The sequence below is a fragment of the Nannobrachium achirus genome (genome assembly GCF_963921795.1).
Source record: "Nannobrachium achirus genome assembly, chromosome: 22".
In the NCBI taxonomy this organism is placed as follows: domain Eukaryota; kingdom Metazoa; phylum Chordata; class Actinopteri; order Myctophiformes; family Myctophidae; genus Nannobrachium; species Nannobrachium achirus.
In genome coordinates, this window is record NC_137829.1 from 43,964,892 (window position 1) to 43,991,401 (window position 26,510).

At 42.7% G+C, this 26,510-nt stretch overlaps 1 protein-coding gene across 1 annotated transcript in view; it reads right to left on the minus strand.

Moving 5' to 3' along the window:
• The window catches only part of abca12 (ATP-binding cassette, sub-family A (ABC1), member 12), a gene marked incomplete at both ends in the record, with an annotated part of 101,265 nt that overhangs the window by 31,754 nt on the left and 43,001 nt on the right, over nt 1–26,510 (minus strand). The window contains 8 exons of the mRNA XM_080752913.1: nt 3,762–3,816; nt 8,093–8,201; nt 9,787–9,874; nt 11,499–11,626; nt 12,758–12,851; nt 17,484–17,573; nt 21,742–21,988; nt 23,047–23,197. Of these exons, the coding sequence (XP_080609039.1) occupies nt 3,762–3,816; nt 8,093–8,201; nt 9,787–9,874; nt 11,499–11,626; nt 12,758–12,851; nt 17,484–17,573; nt 21,742–21,988; nt 23,047–23,197 (962 nt within the window). The remainder of the gene's footprint in view (nt 1–3,761; nt 3,817–8,092; nt 8,202–9,786; nt 9,875–11,498; nt 11,627–12,757; nt 12,852–17,483; nt 17,574–21,741; nt 21,989–23,046; nt 23,198–26,510) is intronic.

Consider the following 26,510-nt stretch of genomic DNA (forward strand, 5'->3'; position numbering starts at 1 on the left):
TGGCGGGAGGGAAGAGGAGCAACATCACTCAATGTGTCATCAACGCGAGGCCGGGCCACCATTTCAGCGCTTATCGTCAATCAGCCATTGTTTTTTATCATTCAGTGGTAGTCTTAATGGAGATGCTGCGATTGCGATTTTTGGGCCCGATACCGATCACCGATCAACTGGAATCAGTATCTGCCGATACCGATATTCCCGATCACAGCGTCAAATCCATAAATTTGTCTATCTATTGCAGCCTTTATATATTTAATGATTCTTCTTACAGAACATGGACATTTCTATCCGATTCAACTTGTAGGAGTTGAAGCTGAGGTTACGTTCAGTCCCACAGATACGTATTGTGAAAATAGCTGATCTAGCTTGTGGATCGGCCAAGCCGATACCGAGCAAAGCCGATATGAGGCATTATCGGCCGATCGCGATCACTCACCGATCAATCGGCACGTCTCTAACGGTCACCATCTTATGGACACCAACTCCGTCTTTGCCAGTAGCCAGTAGTAGTATTCACGTACGTACAGTTAAGCCATCGATCATTATAATCATCCTCGCCCGTCAGCAACTTTTCTTTGTTCCTCCACTTAGTTATAAGAACTGATCTTTACTTTGAAATGCTGCAGGATAGCCACGCATTCTAGGACCCAGGGTATAATCCAATCTATATGCCGAGTCACCTGGACCGAAGCCATTTATTTTCTCATCTTCACAAAGAAACCTGCGTTTTATAGTCTGCCCAGGAACTGACTCACGTCTGCAGAGACTTCATTCATTTGAAGCGTTCAGCGGGGGGCACACAATAAATAGAATCCCATTAATAATAAATAGCCTTGTTAAGACAGATGTGTGTTGCCTGGCCTGTGACAAGATAATGGACACAAAAGAAGCAGAGGCTGTTTCATATCTCAGTGTGGAGTCCCACATGTCTGTCTGTCCGCTGTCTTCTTTGTCTATGAGCTCCAGTAGCTGGCAAAAAATAATGAAGGGCATATCAGAAGCAGTGAAGAGAAGCTCAGAGTCTCCAGTCCAGACTTGATCCAGTGCTAGCCGCTGAGACTTTGATCCCTGGCTTATAGCAAGGATACTCGACAGAGAAGTTACGTCACTGCAAGCCACGCCGGTGGTATGCAATGGTATGCACCTCCAGTCCCCAGAGTGAACCCGGTCACCCCATGTGAACACTGTTTGTCATCAGAGCTTGTGCGTTGCTGCCACATTTGTCTATCTGAAAAACGTCATTTTAACGTCAGGATGTTTCGTGTTGGAGGTATGTGGCTTGAGAAGAATGAATCCAATATTTATGTCTGTGTGTAATATGGGGGTGACAGAAACGGTCATTATTTCTGTTCACTTCTCAAATTGGAATTGGAATTGGAATTAGCCAGTAGCTATGCCCCTCCCAAAAAAGCTTTGGTCCAATGCTAGCTTAGAATAACTTCCTGCTTGCCAAGGTTTGCCTTGGCAACAGCCTTGGTAAGCTGCCGGTTGCTAAGCTAGCATTGGACAAAAGTTTTTAGGGGAGGGGCATAGCTACTGGCTAATTGCAGAGGTAGTTATCACTTCTCCCATACAGGTGAGAAGTGAGCCTTAGCCCCACCCCCTTACCTTAGCCCCACCCCCTTGTTTCCCCTATCCTGTACATATAGTGTTTTTCATAACTGCAATGATATTGTATGTTTTCTTTGCTTGCTATTTGTTATGTCCATGAATTGAATACAAAGGACCTCCAACGTAAAAAAGACAGTAAAAGGACTTATTTGGGATGTTCCTTTTAGGCAGGGTGTTTAACTGTACTTGTGCTGTACTACATTGTTTATTGTATTGATTATACTTGTACTGTTCTCCATTTGTGTCTAATAAAACAGTCACGGGTCTCTTAAAGGGGCGGCCGGCCACACACGTGACACTGATATCTGAAGACAGATGCCCCCCCTGCCCTCTCCCTGCCCTCTGAACTCCCTTTGCCCCCGAGCCTCCCAGCTGGCTCACTTAAAAGAGAGAGTGGCGTCATTTCTTCCCTCAGATGCCCAGCCTGTGCCTCAACTGTTTTGCCCTCTTTACTTTGGCCATGACACAACACCGCCGACTGAACAGGATGAGCTGAGCACGGGGGATCAAGCATGAAAGGGAGAGGCAAGAGACAGAGACAGAGTTGGAGACAAAGGGAGCGAGTGAGCAAGACACGGAGCGAGAGAGTGAGTGGGATAGGAGTGGGAGAGAGAGAGAGAGAGAGAGAGAGAGAGAGAGAGAGAGAGAGAGAGAGTTAGATTGAGTGCATGTGACAGAGAAGGTGAGTGAGTGAGTGAGTGAGTGAGTGAGTGAGTGAGTGAAAAATAATAATACATGATTATCAGGTATTATGATTATTATACTAGGAGGAAGATTATTTCCCAAAAAGTGTACAGAAAGAGTTCAAATTAGGTTGTTATGTGGCCACACCCACCAGTTCATTAAGTATGCCTGGTTGTCATGGGTGGTGACCAAGCTGAAGTTAGCCACACCCACAGTGTTGGGTGAATGGTAAAAGGGGAGGGGATGATTATGTGATGTCATTAAATCAGTGTTTTTGGATCGGCACTTTTGACCCACAAGGTGTCAGCCTCCAGGAAGAAACAACAAATACAGAGGGAATACATAATTGCTCATAACAACCACACCAGGGGGTCTAATGAAGTGCTGTCAAGGACCCCCCAAATTACATTTATTTGGCCACGGACCCCCATCTCAAAATATGTTGTTCCAGGGACCCCCCAGAAGCAGCGATTTGAGTTAAAAAAGTTTGCTTTGAAAAATATATATTGAAAAATGTGCACACATTTTCATGATTTAAAAAAAAAAAAAATAGCAGATCTACAAGCTCGCAGCGCGGCACTCGGTGCCGCGCTGCGAGCTTGTATATCTGCTATTTTTCAATAGCTAAAGCATTAAATATAATTAATTCTAGGCCCTAAATGGGTTTTAAACAGACCCGTTTGGGGAAGTGGAATCAATCCACCTCAGTGCCACCTTCAAGGTAAACACCCATTATATTGGGCCCCCTGATCAATAATGCAAGCTCAGGAAAGTCCATTTAGAAAATCAAATATGGGTAAATACAGCCATCAGATAGCGGCGCCGACCTCCGTTGAACTCCCGCTGAGCTTGAATTTGAATCTAAGGAGGAGAAGAGAGCTATAATATTGCACCCCGAGAGCAGCCAAACAGCTGCCAATAACCCCCCCGTTCACAACTTTGATAACTTTGGTCGTATTTGCACTGATTAGGATGCAAATGTGAGTGGCTTCCAGCCCGGCTAGCGCAGCCGCTTATCCGGTTAGGCGTCAACTAGTCTCGCGTGGCCAGACTCTTGACTCCACGATTTGGGAAATCCTTGGTGCAGTAGCGATAACAAGTCCTACTGGAAGCGTTAAGTCTCCTTTCAATATTTCTGGGGGCATTATTTCGTCTTTCTCTGGCGTTATTGGTGTTACTTCCATGATGTTTTCAAACGTTTTCTTAAACTATACATACACCCATAACAAGAATATGCCGCTCGAATGACTTTGTCTGAGCTATTGTGTTTCTGTTATGTTTCCAGTGGGACTACTAACTGTTCAGTGCAGCACAGGCTACTTCCGATACTCGCCGTTCGGGAAGCTGCCGTTCCAGACTCTATATAGCATTCGGAGATTGTGGAATAGTTGTCTGGCTACGCGAGACTAGGTGTCAACAATCAGTTTAACGGTGGAAATGGAAGAAGAGTGGAGGCGGGTCCTTACACAGCGTCTTCGTCGTCCGCCCGTCCGTAGTAGGGGTGACTGGACACAGAGATGGCTGTAGCGGGGGGACAAACAACAGAATGTCTGGTTAGCAGTGTTGTTTTTGACAAGCAAATGTTGATTATGTCTGGTTAGCAGTGTTGTTTTTGACAAGCAAATGTTGATTTAGTCTTTTGAATGAAATGTCATTTAGTTTTAGTCATAATTTAGTCACCTGAAAAGTATTAGTTTTAGTCTAATTTTAGTCGACTAAATATCATACGATTTTAGGCGACTAAATCGACAGTTGATTTAGTCAACTGAAATGTGCTTTGGCAGGCCTTGATGGCATCGCAATGACTGATTTTACACTTGGTTGTGTGTTGAAAATAGCAGATCTACAAGCTCACAGCACACAACATCTGAGAGCAACCAAACATAAAATGACTCTTCTCCACTAGTCCCTCCCTAACGTTTTAGTCAAGTTTTTATTTAGCCTTAGTTTTACTCATCACAGCTTAGTTTTTATTTAGTTTTCGTCAGTGAAAAAAACACAGTCGACAAACATTTTTCGTCATAGTTTTAGTCGACGAAATCAACACTGCCAACACGCCATATATAAAACTACTGTAGTGTAGGGTGGCTGGTTTTCTTTTTTTCTTTTTTTAACCAGGCAAGTCCCATTGAGATTATAATCTCTTTTTACAAGGGAGCCCTGGCCAAGACATAAAACAAGCAGGCATTATAACGTAAAAACTATTCATTGAATGAAAAGTCAAGAACCAGTCTAATGTCAATCTGGAGCTTATTCCAGAACAAGCAAGGTTTTCAAGACAGGTTAAGATCTACTGAGATGTATATACAATACAATACGGTTGTTTTAAGGCAATGTACTGTAACTATCCGCTATTTTTTTATATTATTATATCGTCACTGTTGGGCAGAAACCTCGTATCTCCAAGTTTCAAATGTGTACATTCTTTCACAAAGTAAAGCCCTGCTTCATCATACAAGGCTGTTGCACAAAAGTAGTGAAAACAGCAGATCTACAAGCACACAACGCCTCGCGGTGCGAGGCGTTGTGTGCTAGTAGATCGGCTGTTTTCACTAGTTTCAAACATTGTTTAAATGATAAATACAAAATGAAAGCTTTTTGGTTTCCACCCGACAACGACGATATACTGTATATTATATTATTTTGTATGAGCCTTGCTCAAAGGCTGTCAACTCATACGTCATCTCCCAAGTTGGCACTGTGTCAGCCATTCTGCAGCAGCACTGTAGAACGTAAACTCTATGCACTGCTGATGGTCCGGGTAGCTCAGCCCTTGGACCACGAGGCTCTGGGTTCGAGCCAACTCAAGCTATGGGTGGCATGGCTTGGGTGACTAAGAGGTGCGGTAAGTACTGGGAGCTGGTGGTAGGTGTGGCACTTCACCTCGCGGTGGTCCCCAAACCTTTTTGCTCAAGACCCAAAAGAGGGGCATAACTAGTGAAAATAGCAGATCTACAAGAGAGTCTGTGATCTTGTAGATCGGCTATTTTTTTGACAAAATTAAATACAAAATGTAGTAAATAAAAAAAACTCAAAAATGGAGTTAAGAGGTTTTGGCCAGACAGTGATGATAAAGATAGACCACCCGCAGTGAAAAGCAATCTCCCTTGATACCCTCCGCCTTCCTCCACCATGTTTCCTCTGTGAGTCTGCAGGTCACATTTGAATGATTGCGCTCTGCACAGCCGAGCTCTGTTATTGACTGTGGGGGGATGCTAAGGTGGGAGAGAAGTTAAGTGCGTGTGCGTGCGTGCACGTGGGTACACACACAGCCAGTACGCGCAGGCGCTTATCTTCATCTGTGTGCATTTGCGTGTCGCTCAATCTCCAACTGTATGTTGCATTTGTGTGTGCAGGAATGTTTGTGCATGCACGATCGTCCATATAATATATGGATGGATACATATATTTTATATTATACAGCGCGAGTGAGCATGTGTGTGTGTGCGTGCGTGGGTGGGTGAGTGTGTGCTTGTCTATTCGTGCCCGCAGGCATGCGGTCAGGCTGATATTTCGGAGTGCTGAAACCGTAGTGAAAACGTGCGGCTGCCTCGTTTCCTCAGCATTGCCATATCCAGCCAGCGATGGCTTATCTGCATTCATGCTGCATGCATGCAGATCATGGGGGTCTAAAGGGCTCACAGCGCCCCCAGCCTGTGAGCATGTGAAATGACGGACTCACTGTGGTTGCACAGAGCTTTCTTTTAGTTTGGGTTTTTTATTTTGTTGAAAAGGTAACGCTCTATATTCATTGCAGGAGCGCACCGATGTTCTCTCAACCTCTGACCCCGACCCTAACCCCCTAAACCCTAAACCCTAAGCCCTAAACCCTAAAGAGAGAGGAAAATAGGGCTGAGGGAACATACTGTAAGTACCTACAGTATGTTCCCTCAGCCCTATTTTCAGTCAGTGGTGGAAAAAGTACTCACATTTTTTACTTGAGTAAAAGTACCAATACTGCAATGTAGAAATACTCCCTAAGGGTGCCCTCACACCAAAATACCTATGAGAGTGGAATCCGTGTTCCGCCAATGCATTTCAATGAGAGTGAAGCGGTTTCATGCCAGCAGAGGATTTCTGCAAAAAAACGCTCCCTTCTCATTGAAATGCATTGGTGGAACGCAGATTCCACTCTCATAGGTATTTTGGTGTGAGGGCAGTCCAGAATTCAAAATGTACTTGAGTAAAAGTACGAAAGTATTGGCATCAAAATGTACTTAGAGTACCAAAAGTAGGATAGTACAAAAGTACAAAATGTTTGAAAATAGCCATGGTATAAAATAGGGCTAAAGTGCATTAATGTATGTTTTATAATATAATCATTTATATCTGCAAAGTAACTATTAACTAAAGTTTTTCAAATAACTGTAGTGGAGTAAAAGTAGAACATTTGGAACCAAGATGTAGTGGAGTAGACGTAAAAGTACTGAAAACTGGAAATACTCAAGTAAAGTACAAATACCTCAAAACTGTACTTAAGTACAGTACTTAAGTAAATGTACTTATGTTACTTTACACCAGTACTGTATGGGTCTCCTGTCTCTCCAGCTATTTAATAAAACAAACCAAAAACTTCATTTTCAGGTGGGTTACAAATGTCATCCAATCAGGATTCAGGAGAGAACTGTGAGCTTGTGATACTGTTCCAACTGTGTCTGCTCATTGATTTGTTTCATCACATCCAATTTCACTTGTTTATCTTGTATCCTGCATGAGTTCTCTCTCTCTTCTATTGGATGAAATTGGTGTCCCGACCCGAACATTTTTATTTTCTGTTTTCCCAAAGAGCTGGAGAGACATTGAACAAACAGAGTCTATAGCAATAATTATTATCAGAATAGAGAGAATATAGAGCTAGTGGAAATAGCATATTGTCACTGTCTGACCTCCTAACTTCATTTTTGAGGTTTTAGATTTTTCTTTTGCATATATATGTGCTATTGAACACCCTTTACGTCTGTGTGTTGGTTAAAATAATATTGAACCAATGAAAAGTAGTAAAAAGTGCTTCAGCCAAAACCTCCTAACTCCACTTGAGCTCATTTTCCCAGAAAATGAACATTTGGAGTTAGGAGGTTTCGGCCCGACAGCAGAGATATCTATGAGCTCACAATTAATTTTACTTTAGTGGCGTTGACGCTTTAAATGCCGTTGACCCTTTAAATGCCGTTGACGATCCTCACCGGCATTTAAAGGGTTAAAATCATGGTGCCGTTGACGGTGAGCACCGCCAATCTTACTGTATTTACAGTAAAAGTATTATTACTTACAGTACGTCGCTCCGGTCCCGCCCGCATCGGTAATGTCCGCGATTTGTTTACAACGCACGTTGGGCGTGCACGCGAAGTGAAGCTCCTCCATAGTAAATCCATTGAGAGGCCCATAAAAAGACTTCATTTACTCAAAAAAAGACTTTCTAATCCCAAAGCTGGCCTGTTTACTGCACAAACAAGGCTCGGCTGGCGGCCGCCATGACACACTGTCACATGACACATGTCATGTGACTAGATGACGTAATCGTTGATGTCATTCACCATTCTATCGGTGCATAGACAACCCCAATAATAGCGTCTGCTAATGGAGGGAGCGGCGCGGCAGCAACGAAATTTTAACCCTTCATATTAAGTGGCAGCATTAGCGTTAAAGAGATTGTGTACAGTAGTCGGTGAGTAACCCTCCTGGAAGATACCGGCAAAGCGCACATTGCTGTATGCGTTTCTACAGTATGTGTGTTATTTATTCAGTGTCGATACAGTACATAAGGAGCTACAGCCAGCGCCCCCTTCGTCATGCCTACCGTATTTCCGTGGGTCTTTGTCTGCAGGAAGGTTGGAGCGGAGGATGAAGTTGTTGAGGCTGTTCAAGTATGCTGGCATCGTGTGGTGACCTTCAGGGTTATACCAGACCTTCACACGCACGTGCACACGCACACACACACACACACACACACACACACACACACACACACACACACACACACACACACACACACACACACACACACACACACACACACACACACACACACACGCACGCACGCACACACACGCACACACACGCACAAACACGCACAGTGTTATTAGTCCAGATCATACATGGGCAACTGGCGGCCCGGGGGCCACATGCGGCCCCCACCTTCACTTAATGCGGCCCGCAGGTTATATCTGAATACTGATATATTATTGATTTCAGCCGTTACAATTCCAAACATGACCTGCTTTAATTCCTTCAGTCTATATTAGTAGCATAATGACTAGGATGGTAGTATTAACATTTATTTTTGTATGTCCAATGTATTTGTATTTAAGTTCATAAAGTTAACATGGCTATATAACTAAATGCGTTTGAAATTAATTCAAAATGTTAGATTTCAGGATTCCAATTCAAATATGACAAAAAAGAAATCAGGATTCCAATTCAAAAGAAGCAAAAATAGCCGTTCTGCAAGCTCAAAACGCATCGCAATGCGTTTTGAGCTTGTAGATCTGCTATTTTTGCTTCTTTTGTATAAGATACTAGAATGACAAAGTAGCAATATGCAATGTGGCCCTCTGGAGTGAAGGTGGAAATATAGTGGCCCTCGCCATCATCAAAGTTGCCCACCCCTGGTCCAGATCATACACGTTGAAGTCGACCATCTCTAGTTCTCGTTCTCATAAAGATAATTCAGGACATCATAAACCCTGACGATATCATCTGCGGCAGCATTTCGGAAGCGAGAAAAAAAAAGAAAAACAACACTGGCACAAGTAGGGAGCTATTAAACAGAATAACGACGCCGCTGATGGTTATATTAACACGGCCCCATCTGCATATGAGCGTCTAGGCTGCGATTGTGCCATAATGACTTTGGTCAGGGGTGTCGTGCTTAAACGTTCATCTCACAATTAACCCTCAAATACCGGGAACGCAGCCGAGTCGCGTTAGATTTGCACCACTTCAACCATTATTTTGTGCTTTAACTATTGAAAAATAGCAGATATACAAGCTCGCAGCGCGGCACCGAGTGCCACGCTGTGAGCTTGTAGATCTGCTATTTTTGAAAAAACGTGAAAATATGTGCAAGTCTTTGAAATATCTTTGACCCGACCTTTGAACCGACTTCTAAATCCTTCCTCTAAATCAGTGTTTTTCAAACCTTTTCTCGTCAAGGACCCCCAAAATTACAGGTATTTGGCCACGGACTCCCATCTCAAAATATGTTGTTGCAAATATTTGCAAATATTTGAGTTACAAATGTTCGCTTTTAAATAGATATATTCAAAGACTTGCAAAAGAAATCTTGATTTTACAAAAATAGCACATCTACAAGCTCGCAGCGCAGCACTCGGTGTCTGCTATTTTTCAAGTAGTTAAAGCATTGAATAATTCTAGGCCTAAATGGGTTAAGAGGGCTGATGGCACAGTGGGCACAGCGGGCACAGTGGGCACAGCGGGCACAGCGGGCACAGCGGGCACAGCGGGCACGCTGGGAAGCCAGAGGAAAGTTACCTTGGACACGGTGCGGTTTCTGGGCACCTCCATTAAGTCCATTTGTAAGCCGGGAGGGAGCGGTTTGCCGAAGGCGAATCCGCCGTACCTGAGGAGATGAAAGGTCAAAGGGAGATCGATTGAGACCCAAGAGGACATGGTTGTCCTTTTAAATCCTAACTAATGTCTAAAACATAGCAAATCTTCCATTTCCAATTTCAACTCGACATCAAAAGATATCACCAACACTGCCCGTTTCCATTCATGTAATATTACTATAACTCCAGCCTTTTGTTTCCCAACAATTATGAAAGATAATAAGTTATTATCTAGACTTTCCATTACAATGGTCCATTAAATATTTCATTCTAACTTTAGGTTTTTGTTCAGCATGTGTTCCATGTACCCAATGCACCTTTGTATAGCTATGTCTATTGATGTCTCCAAAACCTTATTGTAACCCATAAGGCATAACTAGAAGCTCGGGGTTTGCATTATGTAAATCCTAACTAGTAGAAAGTCCTAAGTCTAAACGTGTACAAACCTGTACAAAATTGAAATTTTCTTTCAACTCTACTCTATCCGTGTATTGATCTTAAGTAACTAAGATTGTTGAAACAATATTTAGAAAATGTGGGTTTCTATTGGCCAATGTTATGTTACGTTATGTTTTATTTATTTGACATAGACATCACAATCACATTGGACGAGCCAGATGCATTGATTAAAAGTGATTATAGCACAAGTGCTAATTCTCATCACCTGTCCACAGGAGGCTTTTCTATTTTACAATAATCAAATCTAACACCCAGTCAAGTACAATAAACATTAATACTAATCTAAAACCCAATCAAGTACAAAAACAATAATACTAATCTAAAACCCAGTCAAGTACAAACAATTATAATAAGCGTTTACTAATAAGAACTAACATACTACAATCATTAGCTGATCCATCAGCTTGTGGGACATACAAAATCATAAGTAGCCATAAACAATTCACACGTGCAGGTCAGGAACAGAAACTATTCATGTGAGCACAGTTGATTTGATTTCAACCATAACTGGACTCCTCTGTTAAAGACATTACCATCCGTCTCTAGTTTTAAAACTGTAGGCAAAGAGTTCCAAAGGTCTACCCCCTTTACTGAGAAGGCAGACCGCCCGAACGAGTTACTGCAAGTGGGAACAATAGAGTCACCATTTGTTGAGAACACTCTCAGCTAAACACATAAGCAGGGGCGTCACACCAAATTCTGGGCCCTGGGTACAAGGATTCACTGCGGGCCCCCCATGAATGTTAACTATTGAAAAATAGCAGATATACAAGCTCAAGCTGCAAGCTTGTAGATCTGCTATTTTTGAAAAATCGTGAAAATGTGTGCCAAGAAACCTATGTTTCCATGTCAGTGATGCTCAAACTTTTTCATGCGAAGGACCCCCCGTCTCAAAATATCTAGTTCCAGGGAAGTTTGAGTTACAAATTAAAAAATACATATATTCGAAGATTTGCGCACATTTTCACGACTTTTCAAAAATAGCAGATCTACGAGCTCGCAGCGCGGCACTCGGTGCCGCGCTGTGAGCTTGTATATCTGCTATTTTTCAATAGCTAAAGTTACTAGGGCCCCTCCACCTTGGGCCCTGGTAACTCAGTCCCACTTTCCTACCCCTTGTGACGCCCCTGCACATAAGAGCTGGTGTATCTCAACAGGACCTTCCAAATGGCTCACCTGTTCCTGATGAAGTCGTTAGCCGTGGACACCAGGTAGTTCTCAACGTCGTAGCTGGTCAGGTTGTAGACGCTCTGGGAGGACGCGATCTTCTTACTGGGTGGCTGGTAGTTGTTTGTGTTACAAACCTAAGCGACACGACAGCACACATGTGTTACTGACCTCTGTCACACCCACATGCATGAGTAAAGGCACACACTCAGCAACACACGTCGTGCACAGACAAGCGTACGGTACACAACTGCTTATTACTATTACATGATTTAGCTTTTTCTTAAAATGTTTTGATCCTAACCCTAAAGATGTAAATACTGTAGCTGCAGCAAGCTCACAATACTGTAGCTGCAGCAAGCTCACGTCGTTGTGAGCTTGTTGTTTGTTGATCCGCTATTTTCGGTGCCTGTCTAATTTCTCTAAATCTATTGGACATCTGGCCCTCACAATTAAGCTATTACAGTAACACACACGCACGCACGCACGCACGCACGCACGCACACTTAACATCTTTGTTTGCGTTCACATTTAAAGGGGCCCCACCACTCGGATATTGAAATTTCATGTCCTGTCTGTTTCTAATTCCAAGCCGTTTCAGATGCAATACCAAAATGCTTTGTTGGCAACGGGACGCTGTCTTAGGGCTAAAATTGGAACGATACAGAGAATTTTAGAGAACCACAGTGAGAACTGTGTCAATTGTAATCTTCTCTGTATCGTTCAAATTTTAGCACCACTTTACCTCATGGTTCCACCTCATATATATATAGCATCCCAAAAAGTACCGCACCCTTCTCAAGGGGGCCCAATAGGATATAAGCCCCCTGTGACATAGAATGGGCCGATTTCAAAAGAGTACCGTTCAAACCCCATTCAGAAAATCACTGAAATTAAGTCTTAGAGTTAATGAATGGGTTTATTTTGGAGCTGGAAGAGACACTGGGTAGACCAAAAAATTAGACAAAAATGGGAAATTCATGGTGGGGCCCCTTTAACAATAAATTCTTGAACACAAACAATGGTAGATGCACAAACTTGGGAAACTCAAAAACAATATTTCATGGTACAGATCGTGGGTACAGGGAGCATCGCCTCCTCCACTGCCACACACACACACACACACACACACACACACACACACACACACACACACACACACACGCACGCACAAACGCACACACGCACACGCACACGCACACGCACACACACACGCGCACGCACACACACGCACACGTGCACGCAGCCAGTCAGTGACCCGGCATCACCTGTTCCTGCTGGGTGCATTTGCAGATGCTGAAGGGCTGAGAGCTGTTCCCACTCGCCTTCCAGGCGTGAGTGTTCCGCGTTGCGCTGCAGAGCCTGAGAGTGAAACACAAGGTGAGACAATACACGGCACTGTTCAAAAGGACAAGATCTGGTGCTGCATTTGAAAACAAGGCTCTCCCCACACACAAACACACGCGCTTTACCTGCGCAATAAGGTATTCTAACACAGTGGTTCTCAACCTTTTCAGGCTGCGACCCCCAAAATAATCATATTTTAAATGGGGACCCCCCACCCTATATGAGCACCAAGAGTTGAGGCATTACATTTTGTATAACACGGTTCTATTGTGAAAATAGCAGATCTACATGCTCACAGCGCCTCGCGACGCGAGGCGTTGTGAGCATGTAGATCTGCTATTTTCACAATTTCTGCCTCTAATATTTGACAATTTGTCCAACGTTTAATTTGTCATTTTAGAGGTATTAAAAATTCCTTAAATTGTCACTTTAGAAATGTGTAGCTACCCTCCATCTATACACTTAAACTTTATGTTGGTTTGTTTACTGTTGAGCGAGAAAACAATGTTGCACATTAAGTTAATCATCTGGGGACCCCCAAAAATAATTTGGGGACCCCCCCTGGGGGTCCCGACCCACAGGTTGAGAACCACTGTTCTAACACAAGGTGAGACATATACGTGCCTGCATTGATCACACACAGCCGCGCGCACACACACACACACACACACACACACACACACACACACACACACACACACACACACACGCAGGCACACATACAGCACACACACACACACACGCAGGCACACATACAGCACACACACGCGCACGCGCGTGTGCGCTCGCACACACCCCTTTTTTATTGTATTCATGAGCGGGGTAATAACAGCGATCCATATGGCTGGCCGTATATCTCCATTTATTGACGTTTAACCCATTTAGGCCTAGAATTGCTTTAACTATTGAAAAATAGCAGATATACAAGCTCACAGCGCGGCACCGAGTGCCGCGCTGCGAGCTTGTAGATCTGCTATTTTTGAAAAATCGTGAAAATGTGTGCACATTTTTTAATATATATTTTTCAAAGCAGACTTTTGTAACTCAAATCTCTGCTTCTGGGGGGTCCCTGGAACAACATATTTTGAGATGGGGGTCCGCGGCCAAATAAATGTCAATTTGGGGGTCCTTGACATGAAAAAGTTTGAGAACAGCTGATTTAGAGGAAGGATTTAGAAGTCGGGTCAAAGATCGGGTCAAAGATATTCAAAGACTTGCACACATCTTTGCACAGATCTGCTATTTTTTCAATAGTTAAAGCAAAACATAATGGTTAAAGTGGTTAAAATCTAGTCGGGCGCGTTCCAGGTATTTGCGGGTTAAACTGGCCTGACATGCCTGCAGATTACGCAGGAAGGCACTGCAGCGCTCAGCACTCCTCTGTGATTGTCTGCAGGGCATCACTGGCTGGACGCAGGCTCATCTCACTCCTCTTTCTACCACTACATCACTCCTATGTCTCACACCCAGGGCAGGAATTTCAGGGAGGCCATGAAGGCCATGGCTGCTGTTGCCCCTCAGTCTGGCCTTGTGCCCCTCAAAAGACTGTCATGCCCTGAGGCCACTGTGGCCTTAATGCCCAAGCTGACTGTACCACTTGCTCCTCTGTCTCTTTCTTGTCATGTAGACTTTTGTTGAGATTCAGAATTCTTAACTCTCGTGAATCCCCATCTTTAAACCAATCCAGTCATTTTGATTGGTGCGGGGCTTATCATTGATCAGATTGATATTTATACATTCAAATTTCAAATCATCCTTAACCCTTACATTCAATTAATTATTTCAATGGACTAAAATCTTGTTTTATTTGATGGCCTTCCTGCCCTGGCATTTGGCCTTTGTGCCCTCAACAAATGTACAACCCCAAAGGCCAAGTGGCTGTGCCCTAAAATGACGAAATTACAGGCCTGCTCACACCACTACATCACTCCTCTGTTACTTACTAGTTACTTTGTTGATATAAATTATAATATTCTAAAACAACATACTTATGTTATACCTTGGCTATTTTCAAACATTTTGTACTTTCTACTTTTGCTACTTTATGTAATTATTGATGCCAATACTTTTGTACTTTTACTCAAGTACATTTTGAATTCTGTACTCCTACTTGTAACAGACTATTTCTATATTGCAGTATGGATACTTTTACTTAAGTAAAACTTTTGAGTACTTTTTCCACCACTGCGTGCACACGCACACGCACACACACACACACACACACACACACACACACACACACACACACACACACACACACACACACACACTCTCTTGGTTTCTTTCTTCCGCTCTCTCTCTCTCTCTCTCTCTCTCTCTCTCTCTCTCTCTCTCTCTCTCTCTCTCTCTCTCTCTCTCTCTCTCTTCCTTTTTGGCCTGGAGTTTTTATTGCAGCTCTGAGGTCTGGTTCATGAGTGCCAACATTGATTTGAGTGCCTGCAAGGGGCAAATCTCGCCTATAAACATGGGGTGCTTATGGAATACAAATGATGCTTGCATCGCAGCCCCCCTCTCTCCCCCCTCCCACCCTCGCGTTCCAGGCTTCCAGCCACATACGTTGAGCTGTGCAGCACGGAAATAGGAGGAATAACAAAGAGCTGAGGAAAACAGAGAGAGAAGGAGGGAGAGAGAGAGAGAGAGAGAGAGAGAGAGAGAGAGAAAGAGAGAGAGAAGCAGTGGTGGAAAAAGTACTCACATGTTTTACTTAAGTAAAAGTATCAATACTGCAATGTAAAAATACTCTCTTAGGGTGCCCTCACACCAACATACCTATGAGAGTGGAATCTGCGTTCCGCCAATGCATTTCAATGATAAGGGAGCGTTTTTTGCAGAAATCCTCACTGGCAAAAAAACACTCCATTCTCATTGAAATGCATTGGCGGATTCCACTCTAGGTATTTTGGTTTGAGGGTACCCTTACAAGTAAACGTCCTGAATTCAAAATGTACTTACAAATACGAAAGTATTGGCATCAAGAAGTACCAAAAGTAAAAGTACACAATGTTTGAAAATAGCAGATCTACAAGCTTGTAGATCTGCTAGATATAAAATAGGGCTAAAGTAGTTTATGTATGTTTTATAATATTACAATTTATATCTGCAGAGTAACTAGTAACTAAAGGTTTCAAATAATTGTAGTGGAGTAAAAAAGTACAATATTTGGACCCGAGATGTAGTGGAGTAGAAGTAAAAGTATTGGTATTGGAAATCGGAAATACTCAAGTAAAGTACAGATACCTCAAAACTGTACTTAAGTACAGTACTTAACTCTCAAATACCTGGAACGCGCCCGAGTCGCGTTAGATTTTAACCACTTTAACCATTACTGTATGCTTTAACCTTAGAAAAATAGCAGATATACAAGCTCACAGCGCGGCACCGAGTGCCGCGCTGCGAGCTTGTAGATCTGCTATTTTTGAAAAATCGTGAAAATGTGTGCAAGTCTATGAATATCTTTGACCCGATCTTTGACCCGACTTCTAAATCCTTCCTCTAAATCTGTGGTTCTCAAACTTTTTCATGTCAAGGACCCCCAAAATTACAGGTATTTAGCCACGGACCCCCATATCAAAATATGTTGTTCCAGGGACCCCCCAGAAGCAAATATTTGATTTACAAATGTTCGCTTTTAAATAGACATATGCAAAGACTTGCAAAGTAAAAAATCATGATTTTTCAAAAATAGCAGATCTACAAGCTCGCAGCGCGGCACTCGGTGCCGCGCTGTGAGCTTGTATATCTGCTATTTTTCAATGGTTAAAGTAGTCAATAATCCTAGGCCTAAATGGGTTAAGTATATGTACTGAGTTACTTTACACCCCGCGAGAGAAGAAACAGAGAGACACAGTAGTAGTCAAATGAAACAAGGGGAGAACACGGGAGGAATGCTAAAAGAGCCAAACAACAACACCAAGGTTATAGCAGCTACGGCGCCGGTTCTCGTACGCCTCAGTGCGAGGAGAAAGCACTTCTGGGAAAAGGAGAGAGAGAGAGATGCGATGTCTGAGAAGAAGGGCTGCAGCGACAGAGACGGCGGGGCCGCGTCGCCGCCGCTGACAGGTGTGACAAGGTTAAGAGTTAACCCTCAAATACCGGGAACGCTCCCGAGTCGCGTTAGATTTTAACCACTTTAACCATTATGTTATGCTTTAGCTATTGAAAAATAGCAGATCTACAAGCTCACAGCGCGGCACCGAGTGCCGCGCTGTGAGCTTGTAGATCTGCTATTTTTGAAAAATCTTGAAAACATGTGTCTTTAGTTTGAATATCTTTGACCCGAGCTTTGACCCGACTTCTAAATCCTTCCTCTAAATCAGCGGTTCTCAAACCTTTTCATGTCAAGGACCCCCCAGAATTACATGTATGTCTCAAAATATGTTGTTCCAGGGACCCCCCCAAGAAGCAGAGATTTGAGTTACAAAAGTCTGCTTTGAAAAATATATAATGAAAAATGTGCACACATTTTCACAATTTTTCAAAAATAGCAGATCTGCAAGCTCACTGCGAGCTTGCAGATCTGCTATTTTTCCAATACTTAAAGCATTCAATAATTCTAGGCCCTAAATGGCAGCGTGGCACTCTGCGTTCTTCCAGGTACTTGAGGGTTAAGAGTTAAGAGCCGGTTGGAGGTCGTGTGAGTTCACGTACTTGCTCTCGGGCTCGTCGAGGCAGGCGTTATCGATCCCCGGGAAGGACATCATGCTGTCCACCAGCCCGCTGGAGGAAGGGTTCTGGTTGCTGTTGGGGCACAGAATGAAAGAAACACAGGAGTTCAAAGGCAGTTGGGGGGGAGGGGGTGCAGGCATGAATAATTTACCAGATATTAAACAAAAGAAAAAGGAAAAATGGCTGTGTGTCTCTATAAGGCTACAGTGAGCGCATCTCTCCACTCCGACATGTCTCCTTTCCGACATGTCTCCATTCCGACACTAACCCTATCTCTAACCCTAACCCTAAACCTTAGGCCCATGGGAGTGTCGCCACTCTGACAAGTCAATTTCGGAGTGGCGACATGTCGGAATGGAGAGAGACTCCCGGCTACAGTACAGCCTGGAACGGCGGGAAGAAATGTTCTTATAAAAGGATGTTATGAGACCATCTAGTGGTCCTTGGGTCCCTTTTTTTTATTTGACAAAAGAATGAAAAAAATCCCCCAAAATAGATTGTCAATAATGTAGGGCAAAATGTGTGTGTGTGTGTGTGTGTGTGTGTGCGTGCGTGCGTGCGTTCGTGCGTTCGTGCGTTCGTGCGTGCGTGCGTGCGTGCGTGCGTGCGTGTTTGTGTGTGTGCCTCTTGCTGCTCAGGCACTGTCAAATCCTGATTGTTTGTTTAAGCATAAAAAAGCCATCATATATGCAGAAAGCTCACATAAAAAAACACACAGTATGTACATACACATATCTTTACGGAGGAGTCCTAAAATCTTTTTAAGGCAACTCTAGTCGTTCTACGTTGCACCATTTGACAAAAGGTGCTACAGAATATAGCAGACATATAATGTAGTACCCAACGCAGTGACACTATGATTACGAGTAAAATAACCACTTTCAGTGCTATTCAGCTAAAGGTTTGTGTGAGACATACTGTAGCTGGATGTTCATTCTACTGAGAATAAAACCAAGACAAAAGTCTTCGTTTGGATTCTAATTAAAAAATGAAAAGCAATTAGCAGAGGTTTGGGAGATTAGCATTTAGGAGGGACATTCGCCAAGGTTATCACGGTAGGACCGCTGAACTGAGATATGTTTGCCAATGAGCACATACTGACTGTAATCACATATTCTGACCCATTCTGAACCTCGGCCAGCTATTCAAACAGATGAGACTCAGATTATGTTACCTTCCGTTTTAACACATGCACATTTTATTTTTTATGATTTTCTTTTTAACGCACAAGGACCTTCAGACACCCACTTTATGCCTAACACGTCGACAGAATCATCCTTGAAGTTGCAGAGACCTGTATCATTAAAGTGTAATACCAGAATATTAAAACCCATTCAGAACGGGTACACATTATTGTGTATTATTATGTTATGCTTTAACTATTAAAAAATGGCAGATCTACAAGCTCACAGCGTGGCACTCGGTGCTTGTAGATCTGCTATTTTAGAAAAATCGTGAAAATTTGAATTTTTACCCGATTCTATAAGTGTCTTTTGAATCCTTCTAAGGTTTTTTGAAAAACCCCATGTTTCTATGTCAGCAATCTGGCCAGCAATCGTCAAAGAAAAGGTCCTTTTCACTTAACTGGAGCTCAGTTAGTCTGTTCTTGAGAGACTACTATGTCAGTGGTTCTCAAACCTTTTCATGTGAAGGACCCCCAACATGATATGTATTTGGCCATGGACCCCCATCTCAAAATATCTAGTTCCAGGGACCACCCAGAAGCAAAATTTGAGTTAAAAACGTTTGCTTTAAAAATACATATTCAAAGATTTGCACACATTTTCACGACTTTTTCAAAAAACAGCAGATCTACAAGCTCGCAGCACTCGGTGCCGCGCTGTGAGCTTGCATATCTGCTATTTTTTAATAGTTAAAGCATCCAATAATTTTAGGCCTAAATGGGTTAAAGCACCCACACACCCTCATCATCTCAAGTGTAAAGAAACAGAGACGGAACATCACAAATAAAATTGGAAACCGCGCGAGGTAGGACATCGGAGGACGGGGGGGAAAATCCTCTTTGATATTGTCTGACATGGGAATTAGCATTTCTCTCCCTAGCCACATTTCTGTTCAAACATACTTACTTGAGAATTGAGAAATCACCGCGGCCTGTTTGGCTTTGATCTGGCATCTCTCAGACATCATCCTGACGAACATGTCTTTCGTTTGCCCTCTCTCTGCGCCCCCCCCCCCAGCCCCCAGCCCTTCTCTCTCTTTGTCTCTCTCTTTTCTTCATCAGTTCACCATCAGTATCAACGCTGCTGCAGCGGACCTAAAATAGTTGCTTTAGTTCAGTGGTCGAAAGTAACTAATTAACAATTTGGGGGAATTTATCTTTAAAATGCCTAAGTATTCCCGATTTTCGATAGACAATCTACAAGACACGCAATATGTTGTAGATCTTGTAGCATGCAGATCTTCTATATTAGCAATTGTTTAGCAATTCTTTACAGCTTTTTAACACTAATAGTGCCCCCTTAATCTGAAGGTTGCTTGGTGCCTCGGTGCCACGCAGTTTCCTCCATAGGCCGCCGCTATTATTTTGAAGGGCTGGAAGGGGGTTGTTTTTGTTTTTTTGGATTATCACTTGACGGCAACGATTACGTCATCTAGTCACATGACAGTGTGGGACAAGAAGAGGAAGATGGCTGCGCCCTGCCTTGTGCCTTGTTTACATTTAGATCTGCTGCAAAATGTCTCAAAATGGCTATTTTGTTTAAATGAAGTTTCTTTATGGGCCTCTCCATTGACTTAACATTGAGGAGCTTCACTTCGCGTGCACGCCCAACGTGCGTTGTAAACAAATCGCCGACATTACCGATGCGGGCGGGACCGGAGCGACATTAAGTAAGTAATAATATCTTTACTGTATATACAGTAAGATTCACAGTCCTCACCGTCAACGGCGCCATGGTATTAACCCTTTCAATGACGGTGAGCGCCGTCTACAGCAGCAGAACAGTTAAAGTGCTTAGGCAATTTCACGATTTCCCTTTCGGGTGATGATTACTTACAATCATTAGTTCTTCGTAACCTTATTTTATACGATAATTTTACAGTCTAAATTAAGCCATTTAGGCCTAGAATTATTGAATGCTTTAACCAGTGAAAAATAGCAGATATACAAGCTCACAGCGCGGCACCGAGTGCCGCGCTGCAAGCTTGTAGATCTGCTATTTTTGAAGAAGTCGTGAAAATGTGTGCAAATCTTTGAATATATGTATTTTCAAAGCGAACGATTGTAACTCAAATTTTGCTTCTGGGTGGTCCCTGGAACTAGATATTTTGAGATGGGGGTCCGTGGCCAAATAAATATCAGTTTGGGGGTCCTTCACATGAAAAGGTTTGAGAACCACTGACATAGTAGTCTCTCAAGAACAGACTAACTGAGCTCCAGTTAACCGATTTAGTGCCATTCCCGAGATATCTCGTGAAATGTACTCGAGTATCTGGAGTGCCATTCCCGAGATATCTCGCGAAAAGTAATATATTACTGTAACGGCGGATACATTACCGAGAACAATGGCCGGAGGTCCGGAGACGAAATCCGTCGCTGATTTCGCATCATCACGGCTCCACAAGCACAAAATAGTCCCATCCATAACATTGAGGTGGACGGGGATCTCATCTTTAATGTCCATTAACTCATAACTACACTTTAGAAGCTAGGATGGAGGCAGATGCTCGCTTATGTTACACAGTTATAAAAGCTCCCAGTCCGCCATTACACAACTCCACGTGGACAAGGATCGGTTCCGGCGCAGGACCCGATGACGTCAGACCGGAAGTGATTGCGCTGTGGACTTCTGGCCTTCAAAATAAGAGTATGGCCGTTAACGGGGCCTGAGTGAGGCACTCTGGACTTTATAATCCGTTAATGTCTGGGGCTCAGAATGAGTTAAGTGAAAAGGACCCTTTCTTTGACGATGGCTAGCCAGATTGCTGACATAGAAACATGGGTTTTTCAAAAGACACTTCTAGAATCGAGTCAAAATTCTAATTTTCACGATTTTTCTAAAATAGCAGATCTACAAGCTCGCAGCGCGGCACTCGGTGCCACGCTGTGAGCTTGTATATCTGCTATTTTTCAATAGTTAAAGCATAAAATAATGATACACAATAATGTGTGTACCCGTTCTAAATGGGTTAATCACAAAGACAAGTAGTTGACAAAAACAATCAACAGATTTTGAAGATAACTGTCAGTCTGAAATGAGCCATCTCTCTCTCTGACCTGAAGAAGGAGTAGCTGGGTCCCAGGTTGTAGAGGGCGGGGCTGAGCTCCAGCTCGGGGTAGTGCTGCAGGTCGTTGCGGATGGAGCCCAGGCCCATGGCGAACAGCACGAAGAGGACGGGCAGCACGATCTGCGAGATCAGGCCCTTCCAGTCGCGCCGCGAGTGGTGGAACCTCTTCACCAGCATGGCGCTCACCTGCTGCCAGGTCAGAGCCAGGCCTTTCACCGTGGAGGAGCCTGTGAGGCCTGGACCAGAGACCAAGGAGGGAGGGGGGAAAACAATAACTTTTGGTCATTTTATCGTCTAATCAGGCTTTTATAACACCCTGAACACTTTTTAATTTTTTAATAGCAGATCTACAAGCTCACAACGCGTCGCATCGCGACTCGCGATGCAACGCGTTGTGAGCTTGTAGATCGGCTGTTTTCAAATAGCCTAGGTATAAAATAGGGCTAAAGTGGATTAAAGGGGAAGACCACCCATTTTCAATATTGAAATATGTCATTAATATACCTTAGAGGAGTTGTGTGGAAATAGAAAAAAAGTTCCCCCCCCCCTTCTGTGTTGCCTACAACTGGAGGATTGATTTTGGGGTTTGTATTAGTAAAGTACAATGTGTGATGTCATCAAGTTGTAATTTACAATACAAACCCCAAAATCAATCCTCCAGTTCTAGGCAACACAGAAGGGGGGGAACTTTTTTTCTATTTCCACACAACTCCTCTAAGGTATATTAATGACATATTTCAATATTGAAAATGGGTGGTCTTCCCCTTTAATGTATGTTTTTATAATATAATCATTTATATCTGCAAAGTAACTAGTAACTAAAGTTTTTAAATAAATGTAGTGAAGTAAAAGTACAATATTTGAGATGTAGTGGAGTTGAAGTAAAAGTATTGGAAATTGGAAATACTCAAATAAAGTACAAATACCTCAAAACTGTACTTAAGTACAGTACTTAAGTAAATGTACTTATGTAGTAGTAGTTACTTTACACCACTGATTTAATATACCCTTCTTGTTTTAACTTACATTGGAAACGGCATGAAATGTATTTATATTGACTTTTCTGTATATGTCTCTCATACCCCCCCCCCCCCCCCCCCCTCCTCCAAATCCCAGCTATGTTATTGTGTTATTCTTTGGATAGGAATGTCAGTCAATCAATCAAATCAATCAAATCAATCAAATCAAATCAATCAATCAATCAATCAATCAATCAATCAATCAATCAATCAATCCAAAATGAGCAGACTGAATGTTCTTAGTGACAGAAGGGGGTGTCCGCAGTACTACGCACTGGTCTTGTCATTGAAGTAGTCACCGCTCCCAACGAGGTCCTCAGGCAGAGTCTCTGTGGATCCAAAGTCAGAGATGGACTCTGATACGGACAGAGGAGGTCTGTCCTCGTCTTCAGTCTGGGGATTGTCTTGAGTCAGCTGGAGGAACACCTAGAAGTGACAATGACACGGTAATGTCACCCAACATGGATGGAACCACTTAAGCCCTATATAATCACCATTATACAACTGGTAGTTCCGATGAAGCAATCTGATTGGGTGTGCAATTAATGAGCACTACTGCACTGTCTAATCAAACGAATAAATCAGCTGTGCTGGTTGTGAAACGAGCTGAAGCGCTCCCCCTCCCCACACTATGCTAGGCGGCTAGGCTAGCAGTTCAGGGACATAGTAGCTATATGAGGCATTCAAAAATTAAAGATTCCTATCGAATATCTTAATTACAATGAAATTAAGTTGACATGTTTTTTTTAAGGGCAACAGTTGTATAATCTCAATATTACACTCTAGGGTCTGCCTTATCACGGTTATCTGGCACTTCAATCCTGCCTACGGAACTCGCCTTCGGCTCGTTCCTGCAGCAAGGCTGGCGTGCAAATAACCGTCATAATGCACACCCTCTCGTGTAATATTGCTTAACACATTGCCTGCCAAGGGTTAAAAAAAATCTATCTAATACATTTCAGGCTTTATAAAAAAATAAAAATTTAAATGAAAAAAAAAATTAAATATTTTTTGAAGAAAAAAAAGCTCTCAGAAGATGTCCATTGCCCCCTTGCAGTTGGCAGAAAAATATAATCAACCCCAAGAAAAATCAATTTTTAGATAAACACACACAAACAATTACAGCATGTGGATGGCGGCCATTTTGGTGGCCATTTTGAAGAAGGTGTGCAGAAAGCTGATTACAGGAATTCATTTTTTATAATTTTTTATCAGCATCACAGGCAGCCCAGAGAGCAGTGAACACATTGCTGTCTCATATATTAGTGAACAGTGCCCCCCAGTGGCCAAAAAGGGAAAAGCAGGCAACAGCTGGGTATAAAAATGTTTTTGGCAGCAAATGAGTTAATTGTAACACAGAAGTCGTATTTGTATGTACTTATTCCTTTTCGTTCAATGGACCGAAATAAACTATACTAGTAACTAAACAACAACAACAAAAATCTGTCACAGCTGATCTGAAAGCTTACAATGCATCGCAATGTGATGCTTTGTGAGCTTGCAGATGGACTAAGACTTTCCGAGTGTCAACAACGAGGCATGTATAACAAATTTAATTTAAGTAAGTAGGTCATTAAGTCTTTTCAGAACAAAAAAATAAAAAAAGGTTTTTCTCCCAGCATGCCTCTCTCTACCTCGTACATTAAGTACGCTCGACCCACGAGGTCACAGCAGCAGATGGGTGAGAAAGTTTATGCAATAAAGTGATTCTGACTCCAAAACCGCTGTAGGGCCTGTGCGTGTACATGTATTGTGGGTGTGTGCAGGGGCGTCACAAGGGGGGAAGGAAAGTGGGACTGAGTTACTATAGGGCCCAAGATGGAGGGGCCCTAGTAACTTTAGCTATTGAAAAAATAACAGATCTACAAGCTCACAGCGCGGCACCGAGTGCCGCACTGCGAGCTTGTAGATCTGCTATTTTTTAAAAGTCGTGAAAATGTGTGCAAATCTTTGAATACATGTAATTTTTAAGCGAACATTTGTAACTCTGATTTTTCTTCTGGTGGGGTCCCTGGAAGTAAATATTTTGAGATGGGGGTCCGTGGCCAAATACAGATCATTTTGGGGGTCCTTCTCATGAAAAGGTTTGAGCACCACTAACATGGAAACATAGGTTTCTTGCACACATTTTCACAATTTTTCAAAAAATAGCAGATCTACAAGCTCACAGCGCGGCACTCGGTGCCGCGCTGTGAGCTTGTATATCTGCTATTTTTCAATAGTTAACATTCATGGGGGGCCCCGCAGTGAATCCTTGTACCCAGGGCCCAGAATTTGGTGTGACGCCCCTGGGTGTGTGCGTGTGTGTGTGTGTGTGTGTGTGTGTGTGTGTGTGTGTGTGTGTGTGTGTGTGTGTGTGTGTGTGTGTGTGTGTGTGTGTGTGTGTGTGTGTGTGTACTCATATTACTATAAATGTGATGGGTAAATGTCCCCACAAGTATTAATTGAATTTGGGGAAAGACAGTTAGACATTGTGGGGACAGACAGTTTTCCTGGCCTCCACAAGAGAAATTATTGTTTTATGTTAAAAAGACTAGACTTAAAGGACCTACACCATGAATTTTCACTTTTTCTATTTTAAAACCTTTTTTTGGGGTCCCACTGGCACCTTCTATCCTCACAAAGTCCTATTTCTGACCGTTGTGTCTTTCTCTGGTTTTGGGCAGACAGAGATGAAAAGCTTTCCACGGGTTCTCAGAACAGTGCTGTTCTGAGAGTTGACGAGAGTGACGTCACTCTCGTTTCCCGTTTTTTTTTCAGAGTCAAAACAAAATCTTTTTCAAAAAAAATTTTTTTTTCAATTTTTTTTCAAAACTTTTTTTTTTCAAAAAAATGCAATGCAGATTCAAAAATTATTAAAAAAAAAAAAAAAAAAAAAATGTTTTTTTTTCAAAACTTTTCAAAAAAAAAAATTTTTTTTTCAAAAAAATTTTTTTTCAAAAACTTTTTTTTTCAAAAAACTTTTTTCAAAAAACTTTTTTTCAAAAAACTTTTTTTTCACAAAACTTTTTTTTTTTCAAAAAACTTCTTTTTTTTCTGGAAAAACCCCACTAGATGCGCCCCTGAGCAAACAGAGGCCGTTTTGGTATTGCAGCTGGAGAGCCTCATTATAGTAGAGCTAGAACAAACAAAAAGAGTGGTCAGAGTGTTTTTGAGCGGTGGTCACACCGTCTCCATAGCGTGGCCGTGTGTGTAGGTATGTTTGTTTGTTAGTTAGTTTGTTTGTATGTGGGTGGGTGGGTCTGTATGTAGCCTCAAGCCTGTGTAGTACCTTTTCTGACCACACATGTTAAGGGAGGGGCGCTGTTGTCCAGGCCACACACACACACACACACACACACACACACACACACGGGGGGGGGGGGGGGGGAGAACCAGTTCACTCAGTTCACACGGGTGTGATTTTTGAGGGTTAAAACCTGTCTAAGACTCAATTTTGAGCATATATTTATACAAAAAATATAGTTTTAAAAGCATGGTGTAGGCCCTTTAATATTGGCTAGGGTTCAGGATGGGGTTGGGGTTAGGGTTGGGATCGGGGTTGGAGTTATGCTCGATTTATACTTGACTGCGTCATGCACTGAAAATAGCAGATCTACACAAGCTCGAGCCCAGAGCTTGTATAGGGCTCAAAGCTTGTAGATTAGGCTATTATCAGGGTCTGGGTTAAAAGAAAACGGCACAAGATGGCATTCATAAAAACCGTCCGTCCTAAACATTTTACCCCATTAAGACCGGG